The sequence below is a fragment of the Leopardus geoffroyi genome, chromosome D2 (assembly GCF_018350155.1).
Source record: "Leopardus geoffroyi isolate Oge1 chromosome D2, O.geoffroyi_Oge1_pat1.0, whole genome shotgun sequence".
Taxonomy (NCBI): Eukaryota; Metazoa; Chordata; class Mammalia; order Carnivora; family Felidae; genus Leopardus; species Leopardus geoffroyi.
The window spans coordinates 75,324,848-75,337,052 of record NC_059334.1 but is presented as its reverse complement, the minus strand read 5'-3'; the positions used below and the strand labels follow the sequence as shown (position 1 = coordinate 75,337,052).

The window sequence follows — 12,205 nt, the reverse complement described above, 5'->3', positions numbered from 1 at the left end:
CTGGGTTTTACGACAGTAGGCCATTCACTAGGTGCACTCGCTCGCTGCTCCCCTGCTCGCCCGCAGCACCCCACGTCCCCGGCTGCCCGGCTTCAGGGGGAACTGCGTGAGTAGTCGCGACCAGAGGGCAGTGCGCAGACATGACGTGTGTCACTTCCGTGCCAAAGCGTTTGAGAGCCAGTGTGAGACCCTCTGGCCGCCCCCTTCCTCTGCCGCCGCGAACCCGAAAGTCACACGCTGAGAGGCCGGCACCACGAGACGGAGGAGAGCCTAGCCATGCCACAGCCGACCAGAAGCGGAACAAAAAGTCCAGGGGCAGCCAGTGGGATTCGGGGATTTGTCTGATAAGTGTAGTTGCGGCTGGCCTCACGCGACAGGTGCTGACCTGATTTTCACGTTTATGGCAGATGGGAAGGTTTTCAGGGAAATCCATCTTAATGATAAATAGGCCACACGGCGCCCTTCCGGTTTCATTTTCCCTGGAGATGATGATGCTGTAGCCCTTTGATTCTTAGCCCTTTCTTAGCTGACGTATCTGAACTTTTCTGTGATGAACAACCGGAAACAAAAAGACAACCAAGAGAAGGCCAGTTTTGAAGCAGCGCAACTGGCGACCCCTTCTTCCTAGCCCCCAGAGTGAAAAGAAGCCTGGTTCTGTTCAGTGCTGTGTCTCCGGTGCCTAGAACAGTGCCTGGCAAAGCCATGCGTTTGCGCCCTCCTGTTATTTGTTGAGTGAATACTGTCCTGTGAAAAAAGATAATGAAGTGCTGCTCGCGTTGGTATGAATTTTGAGACTCTGAGGTTGGTCTGCTCCCCCAGGTGGGCCCTCGAGTCACAGCTGATCATCCTTTCATCGGTGCCTGTGCTGTTGGTGTTGACCAGTTCAGCCCTCTGGCTTGATTGTTGGGTTGCTTCCATTCTTGGTGCGTATTCTTACCTGGACTGGAAACTCAAACCACTCTATGCTCTCATTTATAAGCCCCGAGCAGTGCTTGATTCCTGCATGTTCGTTTCATCCTAAAGGAAACTCTTCTCCGAAACGAGCTGAAAGAAATGTCAAGCATGTGAAACCTCATTTTCCTAAATCAACTTCTCATGCGTGTGGTCTTAGCCACCCATGATGCCTCACCGTTGGCCAGCAGATCCCTAAAACTCGGGCTTTAACACATTGATTTGACAGCGGCTTCCAGGTCCTTCCTTCTCTTCCGCAAGTCTGTTGTCCGGTAACGTTCATTAGGGTGAGTCCAGGGAAAGAAAGGGAAAGAGACCCCAGAAGGAGATGTATATTTAGCCTTTGTTGTTCAACCTGGGTTCTTCACAGATACCTCTGAGTTATTCATATAGGCAGGTATTTTTAACATCAGAGCCGCCAGAACTAGAAGATGACCATCCTGTCCTGGAGATACTCTCTGAGGAACAGTTCTGCAGCCAGAGAGCCGTGTGTAGGCCTGTGTGTGGTAACCGAAGATGATGGCGTAGAGGCTGAAGGGCCGGAGAAATACAGACACAGAGACTGTTTTAGGTTGGCTTAGAGAAAACTTAGGAGGTAGAGGTGGGGTGGGTAGGAGGCTTGGTTTTCATTGACCTTACCGGCCCGGGGCAGAGAGGCGTCAGGTGGAGCAGGAGTAGCGGGGCCTGCAGAGGAAGCACGTAGGTAGTGTGGTCCGCGTGCCCAGCCTTTTCACCTCTTAGCACCCCTTATATTCTCTTCTCTCTCGGTGAATTAAAAGCTGTTGCCCATCATGCAAAGTGCGTTTATGAAGCAGTAATTAGCTTTCCCATGTTTTATTAATCACATCTATGACTGCCAATCAGAGCTTCTGATCAGCAGGAGATAGCTGATGTGACCATACTGAGTTGCTGTAATTCTAGCCCAGAGCAAAGAAACTTGATGTCTCTGTCAGTCTGTGCAGCCTTATCAGGGGTAAATTCCTGTTTGGCCTACTGAAATGCTGGAATAGCTTGAAGATCTTCATCATATCCTTGTGGACCCTCGCGGGGCTCTGTTTGGGAAGGATTTCCATCCAGGAGACTGGCACAACCGGGGCCCAGGGCCTGTGGGAGGTGAGGGAAGTATGGGCCACACGGAGTGCATTTGTTTACTTTGCTTGTTCACGGGGGCCTGAGCATAAGAATTTCTGATTTGCAGGTATGGCCGGCTTAGCCGCAAGTTCTCAAGTGTTTGTATTACCGTAATTCTTGTATCAGCTGGAATATTTATTTTCACCTTTTTGTTTGTTTGGTTTTCTCCTTTGTAATTCTTAGCTTGGTGTGAAAATTGCTAAAGCGGTTGCCTGCCACAACTTTGTAAAAGCCAAAAGGGATGCTGAAAATTCACAGGTTGCTCGAAAAAAGAAGAAGCTTGCATGGGGGTGAGTTTAAGATTTTTACTAGTAATTCTAATAACTTCATAGGAATTACAGAAATCCTGGGATCCGTTGTGTGAATCCAGTTTGTGTGTGATTGTTCACTCATTTTAGTCCTTGTGTCTTTGCTGCACATTTATCAGATTATAAACACGGGGGCATTTCTTCATCCCTTTTCATATTTAGTTTGTCATCAGTGGAGTATGTGAAAATGTTTCGGTTTATTTTACTTTGGCACTGAGTAAGCGTGTTTAGGAAAGTGTTTAGAAATAAATTGAGATTTTTATGTTTTCTATTTTAGGTTTGAAGCAAAGAAGAGATGGGAAACCAAGAGCAACATGGGATATATGTAGCTTGCCAGCGTTCCTCAAGGCATTTGAGTCTTCACTTGGGCTTTTCTTTGCGTCTTCAGCTGCTCGATTGACTGAGAAGATACTCCTGCCGATGTTAACTGTGTCAGGGAACTGCCAGAAGCCAGAAACATAAGCGTAAAATGTGGGGTTTGGTTATTAAACCTTTTTAGTCTTTTTCTAGAGAGTTCATTCTGTTGACACGAATGAGGCGGAGCATTCTGTTATTTGTGCACGAAATCGAAGTATACGTACCAGGAAGAAAGATAGGATTTTGTTAATTATTTATTTATGTAACCCTCCAGCATAAAGTCAGTTTTACTTTTCGTCTGTTTGGTGTAGCATAGTCAGTGAGCTCCTCGTACTTCCTTATCTGTCCCCAGCGTACCTGTACTTCGTCTGCAGTTGTGTTTGTAAGATTGGCGTTTGTTTACGAAGGATTAGTCGTAAGTGCGAGAACGTCTCAACCGATACTTTTACAGATGACTTGAATTATCTTAATATCATAAAAGCAATTATTGGTTCTTTATTGGAGGGAATAGAGTTGATATTTCCCAATCAAATGATGAAAGCAATTGATTAATTTTTGTATACCTTGAGATAAAATACCATAATTTTAAGAAGGGCAGAAAGTAGTATTTGGAGGAGGATTTAACTTTAGCTCGGCCTGGAAATGTCCCCCTAAATATCTCTCTCAGCCTTGTTGTTCCTTAAATTGTGATACGGCTCTTAGGAGAGAAAATGGCACAACCGTACTAGCCAGTTACGACTACCTCCAGACAGTATAACTTGGAACCTTCCAGGAACATAGTTTGATTATTTTTACTCCTCTTCCCCATTCCTTCTTAAAAGGTTCGAGGTGTTAATGAGGGTGAGGTGGATCGGTGCCGGGGGAAGTAGTTGTTCTTAGAAGATGTGTGTTTCATAGGCCTTCCTAGAGGGGCTTTGAGAAATCCCGTAAGAAGCTGGCAAATAGGCCTGGACGTTGGCTGGTTTGGCCCCTCCCTGCCCAGCGCTTAGAAGAGGGAAGAATTGCCCATCACAGCTTTTGGCCGTTCACCTGCCTTCCTCAGCCTCCGCCAGAGGGTTTCTAGCTGTCTGGTGTAAACTTGCTCGGGGTTGAGAATATAAATTCAGGAACACAGAAAATGAGTCATGATGATCGTTTCATTATTATTACTTTGTTATTTTTAGACTTACAGTAGCAACAAAATTTTCATAACTTATGGTAGCGTGTTTGATGTTTTTTCTGTGTTCTGGAATAAGTCAATAACCAGTTGGTATTTAAGAGAATAAAAATCCTATCTTGCTTCCGCTTCGGTGAGAAAAGCCAGTGTGGAAAAAGCAAGATTTTAGGAGGTTGTGTTTCTGCTTACAGAATTCATCACGAAAAGGTGTCCAGGCCAAATACTGGAAAATCTCATGTTTTATGATTTAATATCTCCTGTTGCGTTTACCCACGACATTACATTTCAAACTCCTAATAGGTGAATACAGACTGACGGTATGGGAATCTTTTCCCTAAAAAAATCCATCGTGGGGGACATGCCGTTACACGGTTCGGTGTTTTGTCTGAAACAGGAAGAAGCTGTTGTTGGGCAGGCGGGTGGGGTAGACGTTTGGGCACACCGGGCCCGGAGACAGCATCTCCCTGCAGCCTCTGCCTCATTTTCCTTCTCCTGTGTCCCCTTCTTGAGAGCATTTAGTGACCCTTGCAGGCATGTTTTTACCTCTGCTCATGCTGAGGCCTTGCCAGAGTGGCCTCTCTGGGGGCCGATCAGGGAGCCTGTGGCCCGAAGTCCAGGCATTGAAGCCCTTCTTCAGCCTGTCCCTCGCTGACAATTGCCCTGCCCCGCCCTGCCCCGGGGCTCGGACACACACGGAGCATTTGAACCCGGTGAAGGCGCCTTGGTGGAATGGGATGTAGCAGCGGACTCATTAGATGAGGGGAGCCGCATCTCATAAGTCTGCATTTTTGGGGGGACCTGGTTTGTGAAAAGCTCTAAAATGTGGTACAGCAGGTGGAGTGGGGGTAAGAGAGGGGTTCGGGGGAGAGGAAGGGGCTGGGTGTCTTTGATTGACCCTGCTGACATGTCATTTGGGACCAGTTTTATTTTACCAGCTTTAATTTGAATTAGACATTTTGCTCAGTAAAGCAATAAAATGGGAACATTATTCTTAGAGCACCCATGTTGCCCAAAAAGCATAGTCATTTGTCTTCTCCATCTGTCCACAGTGAAATGAGGATTCTTTTTGGATCAGTAATAACTTCAGTTCCTGAAGCTTCAGCATGTGCGTTTACTACTGCTCGAGTGCCTGAATTAGATGAGGGGTGTAAACGTCAGTTATTGTTAACTGAGATTAATATGTTGCAAGTCGTTGGTATGGCATTAACGTAACTATGATTTACTGTTTAAGTACTTCAGGCTAAAACAACTTACTAAGGAACAGTAATTTTGAGTTTTATAGCGCTGGTTCTGAGAAGTAAACTTGGTAGTGTGTTCTTGTTGGGAGCCCTCAGGATGTTTCTGATTTTCAGCAGAACATTCTATTTCTTTCACCAAAAGGAGAGTTTGGATGTATAATCTCAGGTTTGCTATAATTAGTTCTGATGACAGAGTTAAATACCTTGGCCAAAACTGTAAATCACTAGTTAAACAGGTTTCTGCAACTGATCATAAATCTCAAACTCCGTATTTTAAGCACACTTTTTTTTTTTTTTTTAGAGAGGCAGCTACGGGAGGGGCAGGCCAGGGGTGGGAATAAAATGTTATCTGAACTTTGAGTAACAGGCTAGAACCTCACATTTAAAATCTACTGATTTCCCTGATACCTTTGGTCTAAAATGCTCTCTTTTCAGTATTTTAATAACATAGCTTATTGTTTACGCTAAGACAAGTTTGAGTTTAATTCTTAAAATATGAAAGTTAATTTTCAAAATGTCCAAATTTCTGTTTGTTAGGTAAAGATACCACTGTTTTAGAAATGTTATGTCCTGCTAACCTATAAAAAGTACCGTATGAGGTTGATATTTGAGTAAGATGCCAATTGTGTGTGTGTTTTTTTATGAGATAAGGCTTGGGGGAAACAAGGTAATGTTATGTCAGACCTCATTTTGGAAAATTAGCTTCGTGAAACCCAGTAGTCAAATTCAGAACCAACTGAAACAATTCAAGTTTTTCCATGTTGGCAGAAGTTGCTTTTATTTTTAGTATCTGGCAGAGCAACAAATGCTTTGCATGTCAATTTAATATTTTTTCAAGCCAACTGTTTATTCATTGGCTTAAAATTTACACTCTACTAAAAGTCTTAGTCCTGACTTTCATGAAACAAATAGTAATATTTGGACAAAATATGTACACGAAAATCTTTTTCCAAAACCAAATGTAGATTGGTATTTGTGGCATCAGGGCCTTTTACATGGTAATGGATCTGAAAGCACTTTGAAAGTCTAAAGCATTAGAAACCCAGGGCAATGAATTTCAAGGAATTAATTTTTATTATGAAGTAATCAGAGCATCTTTCTAGGTTTTCAGATTTAAATTAGTGAGAGGCTTTCTGCCAGAAAGTGGAATATATGTTAGAGTAAATTTCAACGAACTATCAAACGATTGCTTTATCAGCATGTATCTATTCATGACCTCTGTAGCATACTGAGACAATAAGACCCATATTCCATTTTTGAGGTTGGGATGTTCTCTATAGATTTTGATAAAATGAGCAGAACTGCATTCTTTAGTCTTTATTATTTTATCCTCCTTCCATACTACTCACCTTGAAAGAAACACGCACACACGCACGCACTCTCAGCGTTGAGCTGTCCTCCGCATCGAGACTCGGTGTGAAAGGGATTTGTGACTCCCGTCAAGAACGTGGCAGTCAGTATATAGCCAATCTAGACGGCCATGGAGACACTGAGAAAGGAGCCCCCAACCCATTGTGCGCCAGCGTTAAAACGAAGCGTGTTGCTTCTTCAACAGTTTCTCCTTCTGAGTAGAAGGAGATACGTGTTCGTTTTGCTAGCATTTCTTCAAATACAGTGGTGCCATCAGAGTAGCTTCCTGCCACGCCGGCCCCTGTGGTCTTGATCCCTGGAACACAACTACAGGCCTTCGGGGAGACTCTCCGTTAAATGCCATGCAGTCTGCAGTGTTTTCAGACGTGCTTGTAAAATGAAGAATTAGCTGAGGGATACTTCTCTTTTTATTAGTGTTAGTAGCTGCTTTTTAGATTTGTTAGAAAAGGCATAAAAATGTTCCTTATTGAGATGACGTTTTTAAAACATTGAATTTAGGTACCTGCCTTTTATATCCAGAACAGGTTTCTTAAGGAGGTGCAGAATGAAAGGGGATGGAAGGAGAGCAGAGGGTAGTGCCCAAGAAAAACCTTGGCTCCTGGGTGCTCCTAGGCCCGGTTTGCGTTGTGCCTACTCCCTGGCATTGCTCTAGAAGCCCCGGCCCGAACCTCCTCCAGGGGCCATGGGCTGCCTCTTGCTGAATTGCTGCAGGGGGCCTGCTGTGTGACAGGTATGGAATGAGGTAATCTTTTCCCACCTCTAATTTCTGAAGGGTGTGTCTGTCCAGTTATTACTTGTTCATTGAACTTAAAGGTTTAGGAACCAACAGCTACAGTACAAGCTGTAATTATTGATGTCTGTTTCATATTCATCTGTAAGCTCTGGCATCTGATCAAGAAGTTAATATATCACTTCATCTTCAGGCTGAATGTGCCTCAGCTATAAACATTTTATGGTTTGACGGATAGTGTATAATTATGACTGCCCAGAATACAAAGTTTTCATTTGTAATGTGGTAATACTAGAAGAAGTAATTATGAATGTCACAGGAGTAGTGAAACAATGAAGCCTTCCATTGCTGTGAATTCCTCCCTACACAATATCTAAGAAACATTTACTGAATACCTACCGTATGCCAGACAGCACGCTACCTCTTGTGGCTGCAAAGAGGAATAGGCACAGTCTGATGGGAAATATTTGTAACCCGTGTTTTAGACAACTTGATTTTTACCTGTCTGTGGCTTTTTCTTTGCCAGATGCAAAGGAATGATCTACATGTGATAAGTCACCTGAACTTAAAAGTTTGGTCCCATGGGTGGGCACGCTTTGTCTCTAGGAAGGAGTTTCCTGGAGGGCAGCTAGCTAGGGCTCTCTCGCCAGCCTAGTGACTGATCCGCACGTGCCCACCTCACGGCGAGTGGTGTTGACCCCTGAGTTTCACTGTTTCCTTGACTCGCTACAAAGGTGAGGGTCATCGGCGGAGTTAGGCTCGGGAACGCATGCAACTGTTTTTGCCCAGTACTTGGTAATTTTAAGCTTTATGTTTTTCTGAAATCGCATCAACGCGTCCTTTATGTTAGAATGGCTGCACCCTACTGTCTACCCGCGTTAGGGCGACGTCAACTACTGCAACGAATATGCAGTATTTGACTCAGCACAGTAGAGGTTTATTTCTTGCTCGTGGGACAAAGGAGGCTTCTGCCCCACGTAGGCCTTGAGAGAGCCAGGCTGACGGCAGCTCTACCACCTTCTCGACCTAGTAACCCTGGTGTCCCCGTCTCAAGCTGGAAGGGAAACGAGCACGGGAGAGCGAGCACTCGCGGGGAGTTTGGGGCCCGGCCTGGAAGCGGAACACGTCACTTCTCAGTCTGCACTGGCTGCAGCTTCCTTAAGCCACCACGCCTAACTGCAAGGGAGGCAGTGACATGCAGACCGCCGTTTCTCAAGAAGAGGAAACCTCTTTTAGTAAATACTCAGCAGCGTCTGCCACGTTGCCTCAGTCACAAATGACCCCGACTTGGCGTGGTAACTAAGTTCCGCCGAGGCGTGACGTTGACTAGCACCAACTGCTCTTTGTGATTCGATGTAGGCATTTTCACTTGGATGTGTTGACAGAGCTGATCAAAATAGCCAGTCAGCTACCAGGTGATGTGCGTGGCAGAGGCCCCAAGGACGGACCATGATGTAGAAGTGCTAGAGTAGAATTATGTGCTCAGCGAGGCTCACACGAGGATGTTGCCGCCTGCGGAGAGTCAGTCGAGGCTTCGTGGCCGAGGCGATGTGCGGCGGAAGTCGTAAAGGGTACCTGGGACCGTACCCGGGAGACACCGTTGAAGCGTTGAGCACCCCAGGCAGGAGGAGCCGCGAGGCACACTGGAGGCTCCCCGGGGAGTTGAGCGGGGGGTGGGGGGGTAGCGTGGAGTTTGGAGGTCAAGCAGCTGTGTGACGACACTAGAGAGGGTGGCTGGAACGCGCTTGCCCAGCTTGTGAGACACGCTAGAAAGTTTGGACTGAGTCTCAGGAGCGAGGGGACATGCACACGTACGAAGCGAGCGAGAAATAGGCCAACTCACCTATGAGGAAATGGTGGGTTGGAAGGTCAAACAAGGTAGGCCGGTTAGGTGGTCTCTGTAGCCCGGGGAAGAGATGAGAACCTAACCCAGGGCTGTGGGAATGGACAGCGTGAATCCCGGAGGTGTTCGGGCAGCAGACTTGATAAGACAGGGTGACCATGTGGGGTGGGCGGGGCGTGGGGAGGGGTGGGTGCCTCTGGATGGCCGTGTGGCGTGAGGAAGTAATGTAGGTCATTTTTAGCAACTTACTCCCATTTAGTCTTGCCAAATCTGACATCTGGTAGTAAGTCACCTTCAGCGGTGTAGGTGGTGGAATTTCACTGTGTCGGGGTGCCTGTGGATACCTCTGAGCCATCAGCAAGGACCCAGTGCGGGGAGGGCTGTTAGAGTCAACATCAGAGGGCCCGGGTATTGTGGCCAAATCCAAGATCAAGGCATGATCACAATAGACGGTGACTTTGTTCCAGTTTTCCTAGCAGTGATGTCTCCTATGTCTTATGGAAGTTCTTTTTAAAGGTGTGTGCTTCTGGAAAAAACCTGTAAGGGAGGGAGTGACATCGGCATGGAAGGGAAAGAGCCAGTAGAGCCTTGGCTCTGTGAACCACCCCCACCCCGCCCTTGCAGCAAAGGAGCCGGCCTCTCCTGCCCTCGTGTCGGTCAATCAGGCTCTATGGGGCAGAGGGGCATTACTTCCCGGGGCAAGGTGGCCTCCCTCAGTGGTGGGCAGTTCTCCAGAAAGGGGGACCTGTTAGCAGCCTAAACAGCAGCTGGGGATGGACACACTGACCCAGTAAAGGGGAGATACGAGGAATGTGAGTATGTGTGTGGGTATGTGCACAGACCATCGTGGGCGGGGCTTTCGGCCCAGGTCTGTCCAAGGGAGACTCTTTGGACAATCAGTGTGGGGTGTTGGACTTGAGGTCAGAGGATGTTAATAATCCACACCTTGCCCGGTGACCTGAGTAAATGAGAATCGATGGTGCTGATAGGCCTGATAGGATTTCAAATCCAGCAGGCTTCCATGTTGCACTAAGTGTTGGGAGTATTGATTCCAAGAATAAGTTAAACCCTTTAATAACCGTCTCTGAGATACTATGTAAATTAGTGAGCTGTTTGAAGATTAAAAAAACAAAACAAAACACCACCACCTCATGATCACCCACAACCGTGCATAGAGCAGGGGTTTGGACAGTGGAAGAGGAGTAAAAATGGAAACCACCTACTATATGTGCTTAAATGTGTAGATAAATCGATAACTACAGATAGATAAATAAATACAGATACAAACCGAGAGAGGAGTAACTTCCAAAACAAGTTCTCTGGAACCTCAACCGATTAAAAAAACAGGTTTCTGTGGTCCAATAGGGGTTTCTGTGGTCAAATATGTTTGGGAAACTTTGCATGCTATCACTGTGACCTTGAAAGCGCCCATCATCAGCATATCAAAGGCTCTTATCACAATGCTTATTAAATTTGTTTTAAAATACGGATTTTTTTTTGTCAGTTACCATTTGTTAACAATTCACATATTTAGTTGCAACACTCTGGGAAACATAATCTAACTGTACAATAACTATGGAATAGTAACATTTTAGACCCACAGTTCTCTTGCTCTGGAAACTTTGGGAAGAGGCTGTATTTTCCAATCTGTGTTGTTACTGAACTCCTGTCCCCATCTAGTAGGACCCATCCTTTATTTGAGGCTCACCTTAAATTCTCATACTCCCAAGTTTTCCTTGACATCTCCCTCCAAGGCATGGAAATCACATCCTTGGAACCCTCTTGTAGATTTCTGAGTCCAATCCAGACCTACCGAATGAGCGTGGTTTGGATCTTTTGTTTTAAAGCTCTCAGGTGATTCTCATGCAGCTAGCTGGGTACAGGACTGCAGGCCAACATTTTATGTGGATGAAAGGATGGGTGGTTGGGTGAATATATACATACCTGGTCCTTCCAGTTGAACCATTCGAAATCCTGTCTTCTTAAATATTCATGACTGATTGAGAACATAAACCTTGGAACCGTTGTTCCAAGGAACTCATCTACTGACTGTTTTTAAAAACTCTTTGAGAATGCAGGGTTGTATTGCTCTGCCTTAGAGAAATGCCTTAATCATAGATCACAGGCAAGTCTAGCAGGTTGAGGAGCTAACATGTTCTCATTACATACAGTGCTGTTGGAAACCAAACACACATTATACTTGTGTTATAGACAAGGAAATTGAGATGCCGGGAGCTTTAAGAGAGAACACTAAAACCATACCGGCAGCATAAAAAAAAGGTCAGGATTAGACCCAGGCCAGGCCTTTGCTCTGTCTCCCTCTTCCAGTGTTTCTCAAAGTGTGAGCCATGCACCATCTGCAGGCAGAAGCATCGCTTGTTAAACATGCAAATTCCAAGGTCCCGCTCTGGGGTTGGGGCCTGAGATGCTGCATTTTAGTAAGCTGCCTGTGATTAATGCATACTAACACTGAAGGATCATCGTCTCGGAGTAGCACCTCCTTGCTCCACAGGGAAGCAGGAACGGGAAAGGAAAACAAGCCACTGAAACTTGCACACGCCTTATCACAAACCGTAGGGAGGGGAGGTGTACTATGTAGTTTAAATACTGAGTCTAATTCCATTAATATAAGTGGCCATATCCCCCCACTTGGCTGGCTCTACTCAGTAAACCACTTTCATTTTCAAAAAAAAAAAAAAAAAAAAAAGGTACTGGAAGAAAAGGTTCCGTGTCAAAGAACTCAATTGGAATCCTTGCTTGGTACTTGCCTCCTTGCCAACAATGCTCAAAAATAAAAAAGAAAACGAAAATCCAAAGTCCCTGAACATAAAAGTTCCATTCCCCATGGTGGAGGGCTTAATTAAAGTCCTCAGATGTTTCTCTGCACCTTGGAAGGCATTTTTATGAAATCCACAAATTACCAGAAGTGGCTCCAACAATTCTTGAGGTCGAAAGCTGTGCAAATTGGGCAGCTCCATCAGGAACAAGCTGCCTTCATCTGGATTCAGTGTCCTGATTCCTTACCTCTAGCCTCGTGGCTGTAAGGACCACTCAGGGCTGGTGGCACTAGAGTGTTCTCCAAAGTTAAGGGCATGTAACAGAACCTGGAAGAAATAGATC

At 45.6% G+C, this 12,205-nt stretch overlaps 1 protein-coding gene across 2 annotated transcripts in view; it reads left to right on the top strand.

Annotated features, from left to right (window-relative positions):
* The window catches only part of FAM204A (family with sequence similarity 204 member A), a 39,542-nt gene extending 29,316 nt beyond the window's left edge, over nucleotides 1-10,226 (top strand). For both annotated transcript variants that reach the window (XM_045439099.1, XM_045439101.1), the window contains exons 7-8: nucleotides 2,266-2,372; nucleotides 2,668-10,226. In XM_045439099.1, coding sequence (XP_045295055.1) covers nucleotides 2,266-2,372; nucleotides 2,668-2,719 — 159 coding nt within the window. In that variant the 3' untranslated portion in view covers nucleotides 2,720-10,226. The remainder of the gene's footprint in view (nucleotides 1-2,265; nucleotides 2,373-2,667) is intronic.
* The last annotated feature ends 1,979 nt before the right edge of the window (nucleotides 10,227-12,205 follow it).